General features: G+C 47.5%; 1 protein-coding gene across 3 annotated transcripts in view; it reads right to left on the reverse strand.

The window, feature by feature from the left end:
* Positions 1 to 839: 839 nt before the first annotated feature.
* The window catches only part of AGAP1 (ArfGAP with GTPase domain, ankyrin repeat and PH domain 1), a 423,994-nt gene continuing 400,183 nt past the window's right edge, over positions 840 to 24,650 (reverse strand). For all 3 annotated transcript variants that reach the window (XM_021710731.1, XM_008054710.1, XM_021710732.1), the window contains 2 exons: positions 7,348 to 7,603; positions 840 to 3,442 (listed from right to left, as the gene is read on the reverse strand). In XM_021710731.1, the coding sequence (XP_021566406.1) occupies positions 3,239 to 3,442; positions 7,348 to 7,603 (460 nt within the window). In that variant the 3' untranslated portion in view covers positions 840 to 3,238. The remainder of the gene's footprint in view (positions 3,443 to 7,347; positions 7,604 to 24,650) is intronic.

Below are 24,650 nucleotides of genomic sequence, written 5' to 3' on the forward strand. Positions count from 1 at the left end.
ACTGGGAGACATGACATTGCACCTGGTTTCGAGATCACTGACTCATGAAGTTCACTTGCTCACCCTCAAGCTGCTCATTTCCTGGGATGACAGAGGCAGAGGGACCAGGGAGCAGGACCGGGGTGCTGGCCTCAATGAACCATCTGCCTACCCCAGTACCTGAGGTCAGAATCACAGCTTCCTGTCCCTGCAGGACTTTCTTGGTCACGGAAGAACCCCCAGCTAGGTGTGCATCACACACATCCCCGTTTAGTCACTGCAATGCTGAACACAGGGATGCGAACATGGCTGGGTCACCCTTGCGGTTAAGCAGTGGCTCGTGTACCTCCCCAGCTGGTGGTTTCTCATCAAAGGAGAATTTTAATCCTGAACAGAAATGCCTGTGTGGGTTCTGAAGTGGTGACATTTCATGTCATCATCATTTCACAGAACCGGACATGGAAATGAGCAGCGAAAGCTTGACCCCCTTCTCAAACTGGCTCTTTCTAACGCTGCCCTTGGGTCCTTGCTTCTACCAGCCTTGGTGTTAATTAGCTTGAAAATGGGAATGAGAGCATCGTCAGCAGAGAGGGGACTTCTGGTCTGACACTGAGATATGGACAGATTAGCCGCCAGTCTTCTTTATTTGAAATGAAGACCCCTGAGACCCCCAACTACTGTCTTTCCTTCTGCTGCCAAAACTTGGGCTCAAGAGCGTGGGCTGGGTCGTGGCTGAATGGCCAGGGAGGGGCCTGTGTTTCCCAGGGAGGAGTTGCTGACATCCCTGTGCTGGAGGCAGGGAAGGGGAAAATCAATCTGGCATATCAGGTTGTGGAAGGCGAAGTGAAAGAAGTCATTTAGGAAAATATTATATTATAAACACATAGAATAATATATACACACTCATATACATCCCGAAGAGAAGCCTTACAAGGAATTCCGTTTCTTTTCAAAAGAAGGCTTCACTATGATAAAGCATTCCTATAGTGGGAATTCACTACAATGAAATAATTTAAGAATTTCTGGTATACTATATCTGTGTACACTACAGGAAGTCTACGGTAAAGGCTGTGTGGAGGCGGATGTGCATAATAGCAGGAGTAGAACACTAATGCGTTCCTCAAAAATAGGCAATGACATTTTTCTTCTCTATTCACATTTAAAATAACAACACAGTGATGAAGCGCGGAATTAAAAATCGGATGGAGGGACTATGGGACTGCTGTCTAGGTTCTCAGACTCATGGCTCCTGCACCTGTTATACTTCTGGATACCAGTGGGTTCCACTCAGTTTTATCAAGGTTAGACATCTCCATGACACATTTACCTACATATAAATTCTGTGTAAAGCTTTATTTTTTTTCCCATCTCCTTTAATTTTTTTTTCCTAAAAAGTGAAAGAGGAAAAACCCTTACAAAATATAAGGTTTAATATTCGAAAGCAAGGAACATCCCGGAGGCTGCCAGCAAACGTGGCTTTGTGTTTCTGTGCTACATTAGGCCAGTGTCCTCGTCTTGCATCTTGACAACCCTTTCTTCCCCCATCATACTGCCAGAAGGCTCTAGGCAAAGCCACCCCCTTTTCTCTTTAGCTTAAGGGATGCCATGACTCAGTTTATGATGTTTGACCACTATGCCATGGTGATGGCAAGGCAAGTGACGTACTAGCACAGAAGGCCCAGCTGCCGTGTCAAGGTCGTACGGGTTCTCGGGGCCAGTCTGTGCCTCAGAACTACTGGCAGCTGCCTTTGTAAAACACCTCGGCCCAGCATTCAGAAAATCCCATCTTGCCAGAGCCCCTTGGTCTCGGTTAGCAAAAGTGGTATCTGATTCTAAGTCATGCTTTCAATCCTGAGAAATCACGTGCCCCTTTCTCCCCTTTCTAACATGCTCCAGTGTCTTTTTTTCTCAATTTTAATAAGCAAATTGTACGACCATCTTGCTCTGATATGTTCCTTTTTAAAAGCTGTAGATCACACTAATGGAAGTGTTTACTGCTGGGAATATTTTCCAAGTACAATGATCTGTAACCCTCTTATCTCAACTAGTTGCACATTATTAGTTCACATCCAGTTCAATTTATAAATTAACAGAGGTGCCATTTGTCTGTACAAAAATCAATGCATATTTATGAACTTCTTTTATTCAAATAGATTTTCACATATCTTATCTAAAGACGGAATACAGAAGCCTGTGTGACTTGGGCAATGTGGTCCAGGAGTGACTGAGACCAACATGTCCACCTTGGCAAAAGGACAGAAAATATCTCTTGTGTTCGGAAAAAAATAGCCTTTTGTGTATTTACTTAGTTTATGAAATGTACTTGAAATGCTATTATTAGCTGAATTTGTGATTTCCTTTTGAATTTCTGAGTTATCCTTATTTATTTTTTCCATTTTGTTTTTGCACCAAGGAGACTGCAGTCAAATAATACTCAGCAACTGATTTCCTCTCTTTGGACTGAAAAATTAAACAGATACTAAATTATGACAGTGAATTTAGAAAGGAGGGCTCCAAGGGCTTGAAAGAACATGTCTGGGATAATATGATGCTTCTAAGAGTATTGCAATCACATCGTGGCAATCACCGGAGCGTGCCGCGTAACTACCTCCTCGGCTAATATGCTTTCTTCTTGGTGATGACTAATCATGTTCTATTAAACAGCGGTAATGCTGGAAGAACTCAACTATACAAGTGTAATGAAGCCAGTATTCTCCCTGGACAGATTAGCTACAACTGATTTGACACATACCATCATAGGGGCTTCAAACCTGACAAACTCTGTGCTTGCTTCTGATTTATGCCGTCAAGCTCCTCGGAGAAGAGATGAAATCCAAGTGTTCCGTTTGGTAGAGGTGAAATGTACTGATGTGCTTAACTGCCAGTTAAAGAAAGTTGCCCCTTCTCCTTGTTCCTCAACTCCCCTCCCCCTTGCGTCCCTGTTCCCCTGTGCCGCCGGGACAAGGGTCCTGCGCTGTGTGCTATCATCAAAGAACCAAGGCCTGCCGGTCTCTCCTGTATTGTTGTTTACGGGAGTTTATAAAAAGAAATCGATTCTTCAGCCTCCTGGCCTCTTCTTTGCTCCTTGAGGATGTCCAGTTTTGTGATTTCATCGGGGGTGAGAGTGGGTAGGTGGGTGGGAGGTGACCACCAGAAGGAGTGAGGGGACACGATGGGACTCACGTGCTGCAACTTCCAAGAGAGTGCGCAGTGAGGCTGCCGGCGTCCCAGGTATGGCAGACAGGTGCACAGCCATTCCTCAGATGATGGTGGGCACCCTCCCACTGCTGTTGTTCCGGTTATTGTTTTTCCTGGACAGGTTGGGGGTGGCCATGAGCACGAAGCGCTCGTCAGGGCAGCCATACTGCAGCAGGACATCGATGCACTCCTGGCTGGAGGCCTGCCGGGCGTAGGCCAGTGCTGTGTTCCCATGTGCGTCTCGAGCCATGACATCCACCCCGTACTGTGGAGGCAACAGAGCTCATGTTAGCATCACAGGGGACTGGATGGGAGGAGAGGGCAGGAGAGCTTTCTCTCAACCTCCGCATGTGGCTTGTGCTTAGACATGGGCCAGCTAGAGACCAGCTACAGGATCAGGTGAGAGCTGGAACTGCTAAGTGCCACAGCCCAGCCTGGCACTGCAGCCAGCATATTCTTTTAAGGAAAGAATGTGCTTTACTCAACTAATAGCCTCTCCTTTGTATAGAATGGTGAATCAAAGATAACTTCCGCCGGGCTCGGTGGCTCAGCCTGTAATCCCGCGCCTTTGGGAGGCTGAGGTGAGTGAATTGCCTGAGCCCGCGGGTTCGAGACCCGCCTGGGCAGCGAGACCTCATCTCTACAATAAATCAAAAAATCAGCTGGGCATGGTAGCGCATGCCTGTAATTCCGGCTACTCGGAAGGCTGAGGGGAAGGATCGCTGGAGCCCAGCAGGTCGAGGCTGCGGTGGCCGGGAGTGGCCACTGCACTCCAGTCTGGGCGACCGAGTGAGACTCCAACTCAAAAAAACCCCAAAAAACAACCAAAAAAACCCAACAACAAAAAAAGATAACTTCCGTTTTGCTATTTCTATTTTTCGTTTTATAAAGACAGGGTCTTGCTATGTTGTCCAGGCTGGTCTCGAACTCCTGCCTCAAGCAATTCTCCTGCCTCAGTCTCCCAAAGTGCTGAGATTATAGGGACACCATGCCCCACTGCTATTTCTTTTTTCTTTTTGGGGGCAGGATTGGAGTCTTACTCTGTTGCCCAGGCTGGAGTACAGTAGCATGCTCATGGTCACCACAGTCTCGGTCTGCTAGGCTCAGGCAAACCTTCCACCTCAGCCTTCCAAGTAGCTGGAACTACAGGTGCATGCTACCATGTCCAGCTTATTTTTTGATTTATTGTAGAGGTGAGGTCTCACCAAGTTGCCCAGGCTGTCTTGAACTCCTGATCTCAGGCAATCCTCTTGCCTCTGCCTCCCAAAGTGCTGGGATTACAGGCTTGAGCCACCATGCTTGGCCCCCACTGCTATTTCTGTTTTGACTTTCCAATTGTAAAAGGAAAAAAAGTAATAATTTTTTGAATCCTAGAGGAAATTCACTTTCATTGTAGAAAATACATAAAATAACACATAAGAGCATAAGAGGAAAAAAATTCCCTATAATCTTGCTATTTGGAGATAATCGTTGTTAATATTTTAGTGTATTTCCTTCTAATAGGTTTTCTTTGACTGTAAATGTATATGTGCACAATTGAGATAAAATTAAGAGTAATTTGTAACTTTCTTTCCCATTTATTTATCTATTATAATAATAATAATTTTTTTTGAGTTGGAGTCTTACTCTGTTGCCCAGGCTGGGGTGCAGTGGCATGCTCAGGGCCACCACAGCTTTGACCTGCTGGGCTCAGGTGATTTTTCTGCCTCAGTCTTCCAAGTAGCTAGAACTACAGGCATGTGCCGTCATGCCCAGCTTATTTTTTGATTTATTGTAGAGATGAGGTCTTGCCAAGTTGTCCAGGCTGGTCTTGAACCCATGGGCTCAGGCACCTTGGCCTCCCAAAGTACTGGGATTACAGGCATGAGCCACCATGCCTGGCCAGCTTTCTTTTCTTTTTACTGAATGCTGTACTGTGCATTTTCTTACATCATTAAAGACTACTCAGATGCAGGAGACACAGTAGCTATATATACGATTCTGCTGTATGAATATAATTCAATGACTCCTTCCTCAACTGCTGCACATTCTGTTCAAAAACTGCCCTTGGGAGTAGTGCTCCGATGGATATCTTCACACTGAACCTTTCTCAGGATCTCTGATTATTCGAGTGATGACTGGAAGAGGGGACAGGAGATAAGAGTACACAATACTCTGAAGTTTCTTGCTCATGAAGAAGGAGGGATTCACTTCCGATTCTGCCGACTGGCAATGTCTGGGAATTTTAGCACACTCTCAATAGCATGGAGTATTGCCACCAAAGGAACCCTTGGTAAACTTGAGAAGGAAAGATGGCCTGCAATTTGTTATGGGTTGAACTGTGTCCCCCCCCCACCCCCAGTTCATATGTTTAAAGTCTTAACACCCAGTACTTTAGAATATGACTGCATTTGGAGATAGGACCTTTAAGGTGTTATGTAAGGTTAAATGAGGTCATGAGGGTGGGTTCCTAATCTGACAAGGCAAGTGTCCATATGAGAAGAGAAAGACACTAGGAGTGGGCACAGAGAGGCCATATGAGGACACAGGGAGAAGGTGGCCATCTACAAGTCAAGGAGAGAGGCCTCACCAGAAGCCAACCCTGCTGCCACCATGATTATGAACTTCCAGCTTCCAAAACCATGGCAAAATAAATGTCTTTGATTTAAGCCAACCATTCTGTGGCATTTTGTGGCAATCCTCGCAAACTAAACACAATTGCTATTTAATGTGCATTATTGTCACATGTATTACTAGTGAGCAGAAGTGAGGCTGAATATGGGTGATTCTGATAAAGTATCAGTGTAACCAATCTAATCTTATTGCACCCATCAAAAAAAGTCAGATTAAAAACATGTAGACCCAGCTGGGCTCAGCGGCTCAGCCTGTAATCCCGCACCCTGGGAGGCTGAGGTGAGTGAATTGCCTGAGCCTGTGGGTTCAAGACCCGCCTGGGCAACTTGGTGAGACCTCATCTCTACAATAAATAAAAAAATTAGCTGAGCGTGGTAGCGCGTGCCTGTAATTCTGGCGCCTGTAATTCTGGGAAGGCTGAGGCGGAAGGATCGCCAGAGCCCAGCAGGTCGAGGCTGCGGTGGCCGGGAGCGGCCACTGCACTCCAGTCTGGGCGACAGAGTGAGACTCCAACTCAAAAAACAAACAAACAAACAAACATGTAGACCCATGCATCATTTTACATGTGCCAATGCAGAACGTGCTGTGCTAGACCCTATCCTGCCTTCGGGACGGGGACAGAAGAGCCACCTAAGGACTGGCCTCAGCTGAAGCCCCAGAGGTACACAGGCAGACTGTGTGGGTCTCTAAAACTCAGTCCAGAAAGGGCCTCTCCACACAATCTCTTTATCCTTTTCTTTTAGTCACTCAAGCTTCATGGCAAATGCTTCAATATGAATTTTTTTTTTTTTTTTTTGAGTTGGAGTCTCACTCTGTCACCCAGACTAGAGTGCAGTGGCCGCTCCCGGCCACCGCAGCCTCGCCTGCTGGTCTCCAGCGATCCTTCCGCCTCAGCCTTCCGAGTAGCCAGAATTACAGGCATGCGCTACCACGCCCGGCTGATTTTTTGATTTATTGTAGAGATGAGGTCTTGCTGCCCAGGTGGGTCTCGAACCCGCGGGCTCAGGCAATCCACTCACCTCAGCCTCCCAAAGGTGCGGGATTACAGGCTTAGCCACCGAGCCCGGCCAATATGAATTTAAAAAAATTTTTTCCCAGTAGAGATTAATTAGGATAGTTCCAAAGAAGCCCTGTAACAAACTTCTACTACATCAAACCTCAAAGTTGAGGGTCCAGTATTTTTGTGTTATGTCAATTAACAAACTGAAGACTTGGTCATGGGAAAACCCTCCAAACCATTCAGTTTATACATTCTCCTGTACCTCCAAAAATTGATGAAAATGAAAGAGTGGGATACCACCACCCATACTTGACACGAAGGGGTAGCCAAAAGGATGTATTTTTCAGAAACTCTAGCAAATGCTGTACAAGGAGGGCTGACTGTCCCTGCATATGGGCCTGTGCACTTCAGTGTGAATTCCCCATGAGGAACTGTTCCCACTTTCAGATGGGGAACAACAGCTTTCTGCCAGAAAGATGCCCATGGAGCAGAACAAAGTGAAGAGTGCCCACAGTGGCTCAATCCTCTGTCAGGCACAGCACGTGGTGGCCACCTACCCAGATCAGGAGCTGCGCCAGGACCACGTTCCCCTTGCGGCAGGCCAGGTGCAGCGCTGTGCGGCCGTCTCCCTCCCCGCAGGTCTCGTTCACCTCGTCCCGGGAGCCATGTGCCAGCAGCAGGATGACTGTCCGCAGGTCCTCATCGGCGGTGGCCCGCAGCAGGTGCTGGCCCAGGGACAGTTCTGTGCATGGTAGTGGGGCCAGGAAGAGCTTCTGCTCGTACTTGGCCCGGATCCACCGCTCCTTCTCTTCCCTGCAAAAGCCACCAGACAGGTGTGGTCACAAGCAAGCACAGGAACTCAGGCTGCAGCCCCCAGTCCTGTGAGGTCGGGAGGCATTGGGAGGTGAGCGAAATAACAGGAGACCAGTGTCTTTCTTCAGCACAAGGCCCTCCTGGGTAAAGGTTTATTATATTCACAATGTGGTGTCCTTACCAGCAGCATCAGCACCACCCGGAACTTACTAGAAATGCAGATTCTCAGGCCCAATACCAGGCCCCTCCTGGAAGCTGTTTTAATAAGCCCTGCAGGGGATTCTGATACCCTCAAGGAGTGAGAACCACTGATCCAAGGCTCATGGCCTTGGAGTTCTCAATCTCTTTTGCTTTTGGTATAGAAGCTGTGACTCTGAAAGCAAGCAAGGGAGAGCCCAAGGCTATGGCCTTGGATCAGAGGCTCTCATACCTTGACAGGAAGACCCATTCATTGCCTCCCAGATGCAAGGATGGCCTCCCAGGCAAGAACTCAGTTTTACTGTAAGCAAGTGAAATGGAAGTCAGTATTCAAAAACACTCAGCTAGAATGCAGGGTGCAGGACAGCCCACAGGCTTCTCCTGAGGTGACTGTGTGTTTGCTCTTAGTTCTTAACTCATCTGCCCAGGATTAGGGGTGCGTGTGTGGTCTCTAGGGTCTTCAAACACTTTCAGCTGAAGAAAACATGGCTATAGACCCAACTAGAGAAGAGCAGAACCTCCAATGGGGAGTTTAGAAAAGAGAGACAGCCAAGCTCAGTTACTGGGTGTACTTTAGGAGTCTCTTTGGATACTTGGGAAAGGCTTAAGTCGAAGTGGCAGAATGTCAAGAATTCCTTAAAGGACAATGAACGGCTGGGGTTCCTGAGGGAAATTGTCCCAGGGCCTAGAAAACAAAGCAGGTGGCCCCCCGGAGGCCAAAGCTGAACCCAGGGACAGAAGAGACTATGAAGCTGTGGAGGAAGGACGATTATGACAGCCGGGGCCCTGTGCCCGCATGCCCAGCACAGCCTGGCTGAGATGGGGCACCCAGAGCTAGGGTGTGATAACCTTCCACCTAAAGAGGATAGGAACTCTTCCTAGATGGCCAGGGGGAGGACTGAGGTGAAAGAGGGGACAGGATGGGACGAGCAGCTCAAGACTGGGGGAAAGAAAGAAACCACAGACAGCAGGGTGCGTTTATGTTGACCCAGAGGAAGGACCCTGGGCAAGCTGCTCCTGTACTCTGAGGCTGCTAATGATGATTTTGGTTTTGGTTTCTCTAAAAAGAATGTGAGAGATATTGAACACTCAATCATTCTCCAGATTCTGCAGTAAGGGGTTGGGGGAGAGCAAGACGTGTAAAAAGAACAATGTGAGATTTTACAAGCAGCTCTTGAAATTTAACAAGGAGCCAGGGAGCAGAGCCTGGCCAGGGTTGTGTGCTCCCTTTGGCCTGGGCAGAGACCTTTTGATGAGGGTGATTGAAAAAAATAAAGAAAAGCCCTACGTGTAAGGAGGACTGTAATTACCCACAGAGACTTCAATAATACACCGAGTTACAATCGCTTGCCCCTAAAATTCAGAAGTTTCTCCAGGGGAGTAATCAGGGTACATAGCTACAAGCGACAGGGAGAAATCACTTAGGGCTTCCATGAAAGTCTAGAAAGAAAACTCATTACCCATGACATTTTTGCTTCCGAAGTAAAGAGGAAAGGCCTTGTTTACACCTTTTACCCGTGTTTACTTTGCTCCTAGTGATCTAGTGTCGGGTTAGCCCTAATCTGTTTTTAAATACTTAGGCAAACAAATTCTTCCAGGGGTAAAGCTGGATTAGTTTTGCTTCACTTCCTGGTACATGCGCGTGACCCCAGAGTGACCCCAACTCTTTTCATGCGGATATTTCCAGGACAAACACTTGGCTACAGCTGAGAACTGACACCCAGCACCCACGAATGCACACAGGTAGCCCTTACACACCACTTATACAAAAACACAAGCACAGTGTCTGGGAAATATCGGTTCAGGAGAAAGAGCAAAAAAAAAACCAAAAAACAAAAAAAAAACCCAAAATGCAGCCTTTATGCTATTTTTAAAACCTTATTTAAAATGTATTAAATGTTTGTTGATGCATATCATAAATCACAAAAAAGAAAGTGAAAAACATGAATTAGATGAAAAGGGACCATAGTGAAAGAAACATCCAGGTCTTCAAGTTCCAATTTGCTAACTCTCATTTTTTGGTAGGCATTAAAATATTATATCATTCTGCTCCGATTGATTTTAATAGTCATTGCCAAATCATCCAGGGATAAACCAGAGACCTTCACATAGTAACTGAAGTCCTAACTGCAATCATCCAATTTTCTTTTTAATATGCAAACACTGCAGCCAAAGAATGAGTAGAAACCCACAGTTTCCGAGCCCCTTCTGTTGTGAGGATGTTCTCCCAGGGGCTGCTGGGTGACTCTCAGTCCTGACTCCTACCCCATAGACAACCCCGTCTAAATGGACTGAAACTGACACACATCTGCATGAGCTGTTCTTTGCTTTTAAAAATCAGTATTTTTGGCTGGGTGCGGTAGCTCATGTCTATACTAGTACTTTGGGAGGCTGAGGCAGGAGGATCACTTGAGCCCAGGAGTTCAAGACCAACTTGAGCAACATAGTAAGACATTGTCTCAACAAAAAGTAAAACAAGATTAGATGGGCATGGTAGTACATGCCTGCAATCCCAGGTACTCAGGAGGCTGAGGCAGGATAGGCTGAGGCAGAAGGATCGCCTGAGCCCTGGGGGTTGAGGCTTCAATGAGCCGTGATGGTGCCACTGCACTTCAGTTTGGGTACCAGAGTGAGACCTTGACTCAAAAAAACCCCCCCAAAACAATATTATTTATACACTGTAGTAAAGGGACTCTAGGTTTTATGGGGCTGAAAACATATACCATTCTGGGAGACATCTTTTTTTTTTGAGTTAGAGTCTCATTGTTGCCCAGGCTGGAGGGCAGTGGCATGTTCATGGCTACCACAGCCTCAACCTGCTGGGCTCAGGTGATCCTTCTCCCTCAGCCTTCTAAGTAGCTGGAACTGCAAGCACGTGCCACAACGGCTGGCTCACTTTTTGATTTATTGTAGAGATGAGGTCTCGCCAAGTTGCCCGGGCTGGTCTTGAACCCTTGGGCTCAAGAAACCCTTTCACCTCAGCTTCCTAAAGTGCTGGGATTATAGGTGTGTGCCACCACGCCCAGCTGAGCTTTCTTTAAGAAAAGATTCTCACATTATATCCATGATATCAGGAAGAGGGCCTGGGAGAGGCGTGTACAAGAGAAGGGCCCCAAGATTCAGGCTTCCTTAGCTTCATCGCCAGCTGCAAGAGCAGAACAGATGATCTATAAGGGCCTGGAAATCTCTAACAACTCAAATACAGAAAATAGATTTGGTACTGGTAATTGTCACCTCAGAATACTGCAGGGACAGGAAACAAGCTCTGAGTCCCTCAGCAGACTTCTTGGCGGGGTGTCTTCCCTGGCCCCACCTCCACGTGACCCCCCTCATTCTCTAACAAGGATGCCCCAGATCTGATCCTGGGGCTTTTATTATCTGATAAATCCATGGCTCTTCACCCAAACTTCTTGTGCTATTTAAAAACGGAAACTTTCAATGGCAACTTCTAGGCCTTTGGGGAATGTGATACTTCTGTGCTTTTTCAGACTCTAGAGGGTGGTCAGAAAGCTAAGGATGGCTACTGGGCTCCGTGTCTGCATCAGGTGTGAGTCTTTTAGCAGCTTAAGTTCAACACTAGATTCAGACAAGGGCACTGGGGCTTGGGGGTGGGGACGGGTTGCTAATTCACCAACCCTGTGCATGTCTGTGAGTTAGATATATCTATGACATATCTATGATTTAGCCTATCTCTTGTGGCTGTCGCCCATCCTATGCACTTAAGATAGAGGCCAAAGTTAGGGAAAAGAAAATCTCCTCATCGATGCTAGGCTAAAAAGGCTGCAGTTTTCAACACGAGAGATTGGGGTTTACGTGCATGCTTTTTCCTACTGAGTGACATAGACTTTTGTCTTTCTAATAACTTCTTGGATTCGCCTTTCCTCATCTGTAAAATGGGCACAGTGATATCCACACCAGGCAGGACTGTTTTGGGATTGGAGATCGCACATTTGGATGATGCTCTGGTCACAGCTATTCCTCAGCAAATAACAGCTGTTGGTGCTGTGACTGAAGAGAATAACACCTCTAATAACTCAACATTATGGTTAAGCACGAAAGAGATCAAGGATATGTTCGAAGGCACCATACTGCTGGCTGGGGGTTGGGGATGTGGAAATGCCTGCTAGGTGCTGGAGGTTTCTAAATCATGGCTGTCTATAGAAATGAACTTCATACAACTCCATGTGCTCAGCATGGTGAGGTGGGCTGCTCTTGCCCAGGGGTCTTGACAAGTTCATGGGTGTCTTGTGAGCCCCCTGTGGGTGCAGAAGGCCTTGAAACTAAGGAGGTACTTGGCTGGTTTAAATGACCCCATGGGCTTTCAGTGTTGCTAGGGCAAAGTCTGCTTGGCCCCTGCCCACAGCTTTGAGATGTTAAAAGCCATCTTGGATGTCATGAGCTGAAGCATATCCCACCAATTCACATGTTGACACCCTGATCCCCAGTGTGGCGGTATGTGGAAATGAGGTCTTTAAGGAGATAATCTAAATAAGGCCATTCAAGTGGGGCCCTAATTCAATAGGACAGACGTCTATATAAAAGAAAGAGACACCACAGATCTCTCTCTGTCTCTGTGTGCGCAGAAGAAAGGCCATGTGAAGACACAAGGAGAAGGCAGTCATCTACAGATCAGGAAGAGAGACCTTACCAGAAACCAATCCTACTGGCACTTTGATCTTGGACTTCCAGCCTCCAGACCTGTGAGAAATAAATCTCCTTTACTGAAGCTACCTGTGTGCAGTGTTTTGTTCTGGCAGCCTGACCTGGCTGATACACTGGACATGTCCTTCACTGCTCGTATTTGACTTCTCCACATACAGATAACACGTGAAAGATGGACACTCTGACAATGGTTTCTTTTTTAGAGAATATTCTGTCTAAAGTCATTTGTCCTAAGAAGCCATGATGCCAAAGCACAGATACTCAAATTGTTCCTCTGATGTCCCAATTCTGCTTCTGGGATCCCAGCTTGTGTTGGCCCAGCCTCTTATTTCCCCCAAGGAAGGCCAGTTCAAGAGCAGGCAGCCAGCAGTAGATCACCCCACCTCATTCCAATCCCCCGGAGGACCACTGCTCACAGCCTCTGTTAGCTAATGAGCTAAAAAATGAATTATTGGCACGGATGGCCGTCAGTAGGAAGGAGGGGGCCTGGTTCCTCATTTGATCTGGTGCTGACACACCTTTAAATAAATCAACCGCACTGGAGTGAGGGAAGATGAGGGAACGGGCGACTCATCAGAAGAGACACTGACCCAATCCCCCAAAATAAAAAGATATGTTCGAAGGCACCATAGTAAATATTTTCTTCTGTTCCTGTCTCAAATAAACTTCTCTTGGAGGTGGCCTTCTATCTCCCTCTGGGTTATGGCAGGAAACTGCCCACAGGGCCAGTCAAGTGCTAGGCAAGGACTTGGAATCGGAAGGCAGGTGGGGTTCAGGTGGCAGGAGCCATGAGCCCTTTGCCATTTTGTGAGGTCTGCTAGGCTCAGAGACAGACGCTCTAGCACTACAGCCTGAAAGACTTTGCCATATCTGACCTCAAGGGGTGGTGACTTGGCCAAGGTGGGCTCCATGTGCCCACCCCCAAGACAATTCCCTGGGACATACCCCACCTGAAACCTGCACATCTGGTGCCTGCCAAACCAATCAACTGCTGGCCAGGAAATACCTCGTGACCCAACTGACAAGGTGTGAGCTCCACACAACAGGAGCGCTTGGTGTGATGATGCTGAGGGTAGAGATGACAGGAATCAGCTTGACTGATCATCTTGATAACACCAGGCTCTTAAAGGGACCCCTGAACACGTACACATTTAAATAAACAAACTGTATGTCAAATGCAGGACAGGATGTGCATATGATGGTGCAGTGGTGGCCGTATTTTGGGAAATCTTGGCAAAAAGAAAAAGTTGCAGGAAAAAAGAGATGGATCCATTTTATTCCAAGTTTCAAAAGAGGGGAAAAGAATGGAGAGTCTGGAATTGACAGGCGCAACTTTTCCTTCTTTGAAATAGAGCAAGGAGGAAGGGAAGATCCAGGGAATCCTGTACCACCCAGGCCATACAGGGCTGAGGAGTAGAGGAGGCCAGGCTCCCAGTCAGACCCCAGTCTTAAGAACCAGCCTGGGAATGGTGTGGCTGGCTTGTAGCTGGGCTGGGCGGAAGCTCTCTTCTCTGGAAAAGGGCAAATGCTGAGTTCCCTTCGACCTGCTGGAATGGAGAGAGCAGGAAGCTTTCTGTGCCTGTGTGAGAGTGAATGCCGACTCCAGGACCAGCTGAGCTGGGAATGGGATACTGACTGCTCCCAGCCTGCCCAGTATCTGTCACACCAGCAACTCCCAGGGTCCATGAATATAAACAGGTGATGTATAGACAGCAAGACAGCTAACTCGACAATGACAGAATCAAGGTTAGAATCAAGAAAAGATTGGGAAGATGGAAACGAGTAATCATGTTTGCAAAAGAAAATGTGTACAGTCAGGTTTGTGGGTGGCAAGGACCCCGGGTGGGGATGAACAGCTTGTGTGGGCCACACTGGGCTCCATCTTGAGGTTATAGGGCTGGTCCTGGGGTGAAAGCCTCTGTGCGCACTGGAAGACCATGGCAGGAGCCCTCACTACAGAGCTTGGAGAATGCACCAGCGTGAGACCAGCCCCATGACAACACGGTTATGACTAAGATGAAAAGACAACAGTCAACTGTGATGGTCTATCTGCCCTTGAGTGACTGGGGGAGGGGGGGAGGTGGTGTATTCCTAACACTTCAAGTTGCCAATACTGGGATTGACTCTTTCTTCTCTTTTTTAAAGATGGGAGCATGCTATTATTTTCCAGGCTGGAATGGAATACCTGGGCTCAAGCAATCCTTCTGCCTCAGTTTCCCAAGTAGTTGGTATTGCAAGTGTACACCACTGTGCCTGGCTGGGATTGGTTCTTTCTCATACCAATGAGTAGAAACGTTGCAGTGGGGGTGAATTTATTAGGACATAGTTTGGTCTTTCATCATTGCTATGGTCTGAATGCTTGTGTCCCCTCGGAATTCATCTGTTGAAATCCTAACTCCCCAAGGTGAAGGTATTAAGAGGTAGGGCTTGGCTGGGCATAGTGACTCATGCCTATAATCTCAGTACTCTGGGAGGCAGAGGTGAGAGGATTGCCTCAGTCCAGGGTACGAGACCAGTCCAGGCAACTTGGTGAGACCTCATCTCTACAATAAATCAAAAAATTAGCTGGGTGTGACAACACACACCTGTATTTCCATCTACTTGGAAGGGTGAAGTAGAAGGATCACCTGAGCCCAGCAGGTTGAGGCTGCAGTGGCCATGAGCATGCTACTGCACTCCAGCCTGGGTGACAGAGTAAAACTCCAACTCAAAAAAAAAAAAAAGAGGTAGGGTTTTGGGAAATGACTACGTCATGAGGGTGCTGCCTTCATGAATGAGATTAGTGCTCTTTATTTTACTTTTTGGAAACAGGGTTTTGCTGTGTTGTCCAGGCTAGAGTACAGTGGCATGATCATAGTTCATTGTAACCTTGAACTCCTGGGCTCAAGTGATCCTCCCACCTCAGCCTGCCAAGTAGCTGGGCCTACAAGCATCTACCACTGCACCTGGCCAATTTTTCCTTCTTCCTTTAAAAAAAAATTTTTTTTTTTGTAGAGACAAGGTCTTGCTTTGTTGCCCAGGCTGGCCTCGAACTCCTGGCCTCAAGTGGTCTTCTCATGCTAGCCTCCCAAAGTGCTAGAACTACAGGTGTGAACCACCATGTCTGGCCTGGGATTAGTGCTCTTATAAAAGAGAAATGAGGGAGCTTGTTCACCTCTTCCACCATATGAGGGCACAGCATTGAGGCACTCCCTACGAAGCAGAGACTGAGCCCTTACTAGACACCAAGCCCGCTCACGATTTTGGGCTTTCCAGCCTCTAGAACTGTGAGTCATATATTCTTATGATTTACACATTATCCCACCAAGGGTATTTTGTTATAGCAGCACAAAAAGACTAAGAAAACAAAAACCTAAGGCTTTTTGTATCATTTCTCTACCTCTCATACTGCATGAGACAAGTAGTGGGCTTTAGGTGATCAATCCACAGACGTGTTTTTATACAAAAGTAAAGAGTCACTATTAAAATAGCTAGATGGTTATATGGACTACAGAAACAATCAGTGATGTTCATAGCTAATGCCAATTCGGTACGAATGAAGGGCTGAACGTTCCACACAATTATCTGGCTCAATTCTGACAATACTTGGTGAGATAGGTCCTGCTGTCACTTTCAGTTTAGAGGAGAAGGTGAGTGTTACAGAGAAGAATGTTGCCCAAGTTCCCCAGCTGTGATGGCCAGGCGAATGGGTCTGGTACTGGCTGACCTCTTTCTCGGGGCTCTGCTCTCTCCCAAAGTAGGAACCTCATTCCCATGTGCACTGCTCCCACCATTCCACCTGCCCTCTCCCTTTGGCCATCTCAACATTTGGGTCTTGTCCCTGGTGAAGGATGAGGTGTGATTTGCTTCGGAAAGAACCCAGAACTGACTCACCCAACGGGGTGGTCACACGATGTTCAAGTTTAAATTCATGGAAATGAAATCACATAAAACACTCAGTTCCTTTAGACACATCTCTCACGTTTCAAGGGTTCAACATTGACATGTGGCTGGTGGATGCCTCTTTGGGCTGTTCAGATCTGGAAGGTTTCTGTGGGTTCAGATCTAGAACAGATATTGCTGCCAATCTAGACTATCATTTCTGTCATTACAGAGGATGCACTGATCTGGATATTCTGTCAGTTTTTCCTTCTTCCTTTTAAAATTATCTCTAGAATAATTATAAATAAATACTAGCTATTTATAGAGTTATAGAATGAAGAAAAAGGAAATCACAAGTGGGGGGAAAATTAAAAGAAAAGGCAAACAATACAGATGCCAGTATCCAAGACAGAAGTGTTGCCTGGGTATAGAGCTCCCCAGGCAGCCGGGTCCCAGAGGGAGCCTCGGTCACAGTTGGTGGCAGCGACGTTTGCACGCTGGCAATTCCTTGTCAGTGACAAGCGAAGTATGGAGAAGGCCCCTGGGGATACCTGGAGCGTGATGGGAGAGCCACACTTGGACACAACCACCTTCCTGGGGGAATGCTGTCTTGGTGCAATGGTCCTTTGCTCGTTCCTCATGTGTTTGAGGGCTGTAAAGATGCAGTCACACTTCACCACCATCAGCTGTGTTTTGAGTCTGGCAGGAAGGCCTCAGCACACTGCCAAGGGGTAATAAGGTTAATGGTTGGATTCCCAGAAAATAAAGTTTTTTTTTTTTTTAAACAAATAACCACAAGAGAGCTTCTGACTGGCTTTCAACACTGTCTTGTGGTGACCTAGAAGACAAGTCATTAGGACACGAACATGGGAGTGGACAACCAGATGCCCCATTCAGTCCTCACAGAGGCCCACTGTGGCAAGACCAACGACATTTTAGGGTGGTGTGAAAAGCTGTCTCTTGTGGTTTCCTCCTCAGATTTCAAATATCCACAAATGTGGTGCTCTGAGCACTTCTAGAAAATACTAAGCAGCAACAGCCTTTCCCGCAAGTCCACCCTGTGTTGAGTCTAATGTGTTCATTTTATTGGAACCCCTCCCCACCAATGTTAAAAAGGCCAAAAGTAGAATTTTTGTGTGTGCGCTTGTCACTTGTCACATTGTTCCTTTTGGAAACATCTTTTTTCTTCCCCCACAGGTGGGAGAGGATTTTCAACACTGATTTTAAAGGCGATTCTGTGGTGAAGCCTATCGGTGTGGAGGGATATCCTTGGGCTGAGGTGGAGAAGCCATGGGAGACCCACACGGTTTTGAACAGTGACAGACGAGGAGAGGAAGGACAGAGGAAGAAGAGAAAAGAAAGGGCTAGCAGCAAGGAATTTCCAAAGTGCTTCCTGCCTCAAGCAAAACAGGAACTGGGAGGAGAGCCATGGAAGAGGGGGCTGGAACAATATATCAGCAAAGGAGAGGGGCTTCCTCTCTCGGCAGGGGAAGACCCGGCCCATCGCAAGCCCAGTGCTGGGCAGCCCACCCCTCCTTGCATGCATGCCTTCTCCCCGATCCGCGTTGCTAAGGGGTCAGGCCCAGGGACAGAGGCCGCCAACAAAGACCAATGGATATTTATTCCTTAATTACTGAAAGCTTTTAAGAAGCTGGCCACTGTAAATCCCACACACAGGGAGCAGGAGGCAACGGACAAGGATTGATGCCCATGGAGAAAAGACAAAATAAATATCCCGTCTGACTTCTGATCAATATTATGAGTGTTTTTTGCCAACCTGCAGGGTGTTTTATGAGCACAGGGGAATGGGACAGGATCATTATTAATTAAATAAAGTCAACCATATTAGGCTTATTACTTCTGCGAGTCACAGTTAAATGTGTCCTTGGGCAAGTACGGGCCCAGGCAGCCCAGAAGGGCCCGGATATGCTCAGGTGCTCAGCAGCCAGACAGGTTATCATGAACTCTGCACTGCCCTGTGCAGGCTGGCTCAGCTTATGTCATCCCAGAAGGGATTTGGGCAAGACGAGGACTAAGTTGTGAGCTGAGCTCAGTCTTGTCTTCATGTCTTAGTCTGAGGTTGGGGCCCTTGTGGCTTTGCTGTCATTAGCATTGGCTACTCTCACCCCACCAAACACCCACCTATTGAGAGCCTGACCAGGCTGCGGAAGAATGTATTCCCTGATTCAAGCAATAATGCAAGTGCAACATCACTGTCTAAGATGGCAACCTGTGGGGATTTCATGAGGAATCATCCAAGCAGTCACAGAAGAGACCTTGGGCTGGGTCACTGGCTCACACTGGCCTGGGAGTGACGGCACTTGAGGCTAACTGGTAGACAAACCAGTTCATACCCAGAGACCCATCAGGTGTCTATGATGTGCCAAGCACTCAGGAAGCACCCAGCACACAGAGAGGGAGGGACCCAGGTCTCTCTGGGCAGGGCAACAGCTGGCCATGGGGACATGAGCAAAGCATCTAACCTCTCCTGTGCCTCAGTTTCCCCTCTAGAGAGGCCAGATGATTCAGAGGCCTGCTTTAAAGTCTCAGTCCTGCGGGAGGTCTGCTGGAAAGGTAAAGACAGAACAGAAGGCTCCTGCAGCCCCTTGGGGACAGGACAGCTGCATGTCTTCAAGACGCCCGCATAATTGGGCCATGTCCACATGGGCCCTTCCCTCACTGGGCCTACTCAAGGCGGGCCTCAACTGAGCTTTCCGTTTTGGCAAATCTGTAGGAAGCATCAGATGCTAGGACAGCCACCCCCTTGTAGTGTTTAAGCAGTCTATACAGGGCCTGGCATACTCTCAGTGTGATATACAGATAAGGCAAGGAAGCAGTCAGGGGTTCCCTGATGTCCACCCTCCTGGGTCCCAGTCTTGAAGCCAGACCTTGACTGGTCCTCCTGGCCCTCTCCCGCAAGACCTGCAGACTCCATCCTGCCGCCACTAGCACTGTGACAAACAAAGGTGGAATAATAACAGCCTGCTGAGAGCGACCCCTGCTCCTGTCTCCAACTCCACTCACAGGGAATCAACCCCAGAATGAAAGGGTTTGAATTCTCTTGTCCCTGGAATCACAGTGCAGTCCCCAAGAACCCATTCTTCCCACACCTTTTCACTGCCCACTTGGGAAGCCACCAGGCTGGAAAGGGTGAGGGTGTCCCATCACACACAGTATGTAGGGGCTGACTGGTCACATGCACAGCCAGGTTGCACAGGTGCTCTGCTGCAGTGGCTGCACGTCTACCTCTCAGGCTGGCTCTGGAGAGCTGCGAGGAGCACCCTCTTCCTGCTCAGGTTTGGAGAAGATACTAGGAGAGACCAGAAGAGTCACTGGGGTCACTGCTCTGAAATGGACCAACATTCCTCATGGTTCAATGAAAGTTGCTAAAACCAAGGACTTTTCTCCAGTTATGGCCACACTGATTCCAGCAAGAGTTTTGAAACTGGAAAACTTTAGACATCCTGATGTCCTGCACCCAAAAGGCACCAGCAGTCATCAAGCCAAAAGGCAGGAGAAAACAATGACTCATGACAGTATAAGGTGAAGGGTGGAGGAGTGAGAGCCGTGCTTTGGACTGAGTGTTTGAGTCCTACTGAAATTCATGTGTCAAAATCCTAACCCCCAATGTAATGGTATTTGGAGATGGGGCTTTGGGGAGGTGATTAGGTCATGAGGACAGAGGCCCCATGAATGGGATTGGTGCCCTTATAAGAAGAGACACAAGACAGATGGTCCTTCTTTCCTCCATGTGGGGATATAGCAAGAGGCATCTATCTACAAGCCAAGAAGAGTACCCTCACCAGAAGCTACCCAGTTGACACCTTGATCTTGGAGTTCCCAGCCTTTAGAGGTGTAAGAAAAACATTTTTGTTGCATAAGCCACCCAGTTTGTAGTATTCTGTTATAACAGGCTGAACTGCTAGTAACTGCTAATGCCATTACAGAGCTCAAGGAGCTGTTGTCTTCTCCTCCCTGTCCTTGGTCTTCTGCCCTGCCCACCTTTCACCCTTATCTGGCTATAATGTTAAAAGTGAAGTTGATTCAAGAATGTATGCAGCCTGGGCAACAAAGTAAGATGCTGTCTCTACAAAAATTAATAAAACTAGCTAGGTGTGGTGGCATGTGTCTGTAGAACTAGTCCCAGCTACTTGGGAGGCTGAAATGGGAAGACTGCTTGAGCCCAGGAGGTTGAGGCTGTAGTGAGCCTCGATCACGACACTGTATTCAAGCCTGGGCAACAAAGCAAGACACTATCTTTAAAAAAAAAAAACAACAACCAGTATGGTGATTGATTGATTGATTGATTTTTTGAGTTGGCGTCTCACTCCATCATCCAGGCTGGAGTGCAGTGGCACACTCATGGCCACCCCAGTGTCAACCTGATGGGCTCCAGCAATCCTTCTGCCTCAGTCTTCCAAGTAGCCGGAACTACGGGTGCATGCTACCATGCCTGGCTCATCTTTTTATTTATTGTAGAGATGAGGTCTTGCAAAGTTGCTCAGGCTGGTTTTGAACCCGCAGGCTCAGGCAATTCACTGGTCTCGGTCTCCCAAAGTGCTGGGATTATAGGCTGAGTCACCAAGCCCGGCGGGTGATTTCTAAAAGATCTAATATTGACCTTCCATATGACCCAGCAATCCTCCTTCTGGGATTATACTCAGAGGAACTCAAATCATTCTACAAAAAAAGATACCTGTGCACGCATGTTTATTGCAGCACTATTCACAATAGCAAAAACATGGAATCAATCATGTTGCCATAAAAAGTGGACTAGATTAAAAAAGTGTGGTACATACACATGATGCAATATTACGCAGCCATAAAGAAGAACAAAATTATGGACTTTGCAGCTACTTTGATGGATTTAGAGTTTATCATATTCAGTGATCTATCACAGAAACAAAGAACTGAGTACCACTTGTTCTCACTCATAAGTGGACCCTGAACATTTATTATAATATTTTAAGAAAGGGATTGGCAGTAGCGGACCAGTACTGGGGGTGGGGATGAGGGTGGGTGAGAATGTAATATTAATAAGGTACCTGATCCTAAACCAGGCAAAGTGAGAATCAATAGGAGGTCCAAACTTCACCTGTACAATGACCACTTGTGTACCTAACCCTGAATTGTATCCCACAGATCTAAAAGAAAAAAAAAAAAGAATGTTCGTATGCCTTATGCTTAATTTTAAAACAAGTGGGATGCTTTACACTTCTCTAATCAGACCAATCAATCACTGTGAGAATTTAACTGCTTTTCTTGCAAGTGGTTATGGTGGATACTAAACTGCTGGAGCGGAGTTTGGAAAAATCCAATCACAGCCACAGGCATGGGGTGAGATGGGTTCTCACAGTTCTGCTCCAGCCCCACAAAGGCTCCTTTTTCAGTACATACACTCATCTTTGTAATCTGAGTCAGATTCTCCAAGTGGTCAATCACTGTGGTTTAGAAGGGGTTCCGATGGTGGGCCTGGCCCTTCATAGCCCTGTTCTCCCAGGAATCAGAGAAGGGACAAAGTGTGTGTGTGTGGGGTAGACTTCTCAGGTACTGGGTGAAGGGTCTGATAGGGAGTATCTTGATGAGGCCGTAGGAATGAGGGCCTTCCCTGTCTAGGAGCACACCTCAGGGACCCCCTCAGCTCCCTGGGGTCAGAGGGCACTGGGGATGTAACAGGCTGGGTTGCTGGAGGTTAGACTGCTTCAGGGAGCAGGAACCCTGCTTGCAGCAGACTGGTCTGGTGTATTTCATCAGGGGACCCCAGAGGTAGAACTGGACCCCTACCAGGGCCCTGGCTGCTGGAGCAGGCACTAGATGAAGCCTTTTCTCTGAGCCTCTACACAGACTCCCTGCCTCATTGGGATCTTTTTTTGTTTGAGTTGGAGTCTCACTCTGTTGCCCAGACTGGAGAGCAGTGGCTGCTACCGGCCACCGCAGTCTCACCTGTTGGGCTCTGGTGATCCTTCCGCTTCAGCCTTCCGAGTAGCTGGAACTACAGGCGCGCACTACCATGCCCGGCTAATTTTTAAAATTTATAGTAGAGATGAGGTCTCACCAAGTTGCCCAGGCACGTCTCGAACCCGTGGGCTCAGGCAATCCACTCACCTTGGCCTCCCAAAGCGCTGGGATTACAGGCTGAGCCACCGAGCCCGGCCTCATTGGGATCTTTGATCAGGTCAGCCGCCCAAGGCCCTCGATGTACATTTGGGTGGGAAGTGCTTGAAGTTTTAGAAGGCCACAGACCTGGGTTCAATTTTCCCCTCAGACACTGCAGAGTGGTCGCAGGCATCTAGGACTCCATTTCCTTATCTGAAAAATGTGTATAAAATCCCCCATATAGCACAGGGGTATTGAGAAGACAGATGAAGGCTATGCTTGTTGTGCAGCGCCTGGGTCAGCCCTTGGTAGATGTACAAACACACAAGGTGGGGACAGGAGCCAGAGAGTGAGTGGGGAGCAGGGGTACGTTAAGGGAAGGAGGAGGAGAAAAAGGGTCTGGGCTGAGGTGGGGGGAGTCGCTCAGCAGGGTCAGATCACACAGGCTGAGAACACCACGAGGACCATGACAAGCATAGCTGCCCTCTTGGGGGCTAACATGCACTGGGCTGGGTGCTCAGAGTTTCTGATGGGTGGTGGAACCATGCCTTTGGGGACAGAACAGAGTTTGGCACTTAGAATGACTTATCAGTGACCTTGGTAGGTAGAGATTTCTCCTTTTTTCTGGAAGGTGGTGGGATGGGGTTGGGGTCAGAGGCACTGGTTTGTGGTGAGGGAGATCCCTCCATGACAAATGCACTGTTGGGAGCAGAGAGGAGAGGGGTTGGGGACTAGGCGCTGTGTCTCCTGGGAGTCATGATCAGAGTAAGGGCAGTTAACAGGGCAGCTGCTAGAGATGGGAGCCTGGGAGGCCAGGTGGGAGGAGGGGGGACAGAAAGCCAGGAGTGGAGGTAAAAGGTGGGAGGGACTTGGGGAGGGGACTGAAAGCAATTTTGAAGTCTAACTTCTAGAGAAATAACTTTTGCAAACATATTACACTATTAGAGAAAGGCAAAAATACCCAGATTTGATCCAGAAGAAGCCAAGATAGTTTTGTTTTTTATACCCCCTCCCCCATTTTCTATAGTAAAACAACACAACAAAACACAGGACATTCACAGGAAAAATAACCAAGGTTACCCCCATAGCTCCCAAAGTCTCACAGTGGCTCCGAGTTCCCCTTCTACCATTTTCCACTTAAAGACAAGTTTTACCTGCTTGGAACGACAGCAGAGACACTTTCATTATTCTGTGCAAAGTAAGTTTTATAAGTTTGAGAACTCATTTGGAAACTGCATGTGTGTGTGTTTGCTTGATGACATAGCTAGACTGCATCAGTCACACACACAGTGGATGTTTCTATACTTCCAGATTAGAAAAAAATGTGAACAACCGTTTTAAAGCATAAATCCCAATAACTGTGTGCCCGGTGAGAGGGAGCCTGAGCTAGTGAGGTGAGGCAGTCCCGGATACCGCGTAATGTGGCATGAAGTGTGGCTGCCCTGGCGGCAGAGCCCCCATCACAGCGAATTAAGCTCCCCATAACAGTGGCTGATGTGATCGGCTTTGGAACATATCGCATCATAAACAGATAAGGGAAGAGAAATGGCCCTTTTCCTCCGCTCGGGATACCGTAAAATGGATGCAAGCCTGTACTGTATGTGCACCAATGCCCTTTAAACACCAGGGAAGAGGAAAATCCAAGGCCTCTTCTCACATGGAAAAGCCAGGGACAGGACGGAATGATGATAGGACTGAGTGTAAGCTGGAGGCATCTCAGAGACTTGTCAGCCAGGTGGTCCTTAAACATGAGGAAGAGAACATGTTTGGAAAGTCCTGGAGAGCTCCAAGTGAATTTCCAGAAAAAACTGCTGAATGACCTACAATCCGTGATGATATTGTTTTTTGGTTTTTTTTAGATTGGAAAATATAGTTTATTTATAAAGTAAATTAGAGAGAGAGAGAGAAGAGAGGAGATTCACATCTCCAAGGTAGAGGAGGAGGCCAAAGCTAGGAAACATGGCAACTGTGGCTCAAGTAACCACATGGTCAGACCACAGCTTAGTAAAGCAATGGCTAATATTGTTTTTTAAAAGCATAATAAAGTCATCTTAATGTAGTTTTCCTTTGAATCTGGGGGGGGGGTTAGAATAGTTACATTGGCCAAATCAAACAAAACAACAATAACAACAACAAAAGAAATTTTTTTTTTTTGAGTTGGAGTCTCACTCTGTCGCCCAGACTGGAGTGCAGTGGCCACTCCCGGCCACCGCAGCCTCGACCTGCTGGG

The sequence above is a fragment of the Carlito syrichta genome, unplaced genomic scaffold (genome assembly GCF_000164805.1).
Source record: "Carlito syrichta isolate Samal-C Ts95f unplaced genomic scaffold, Tarsius_syrichta-2.0.1 Scaffold298871, whole genome shotgun sequence".
Classification (NCBI taxonomy): Eukaryota; Metazoa; Chordata; class Mammalia; order Primates; family Tarsiidae; genus Carlito; species Carlito syrichta.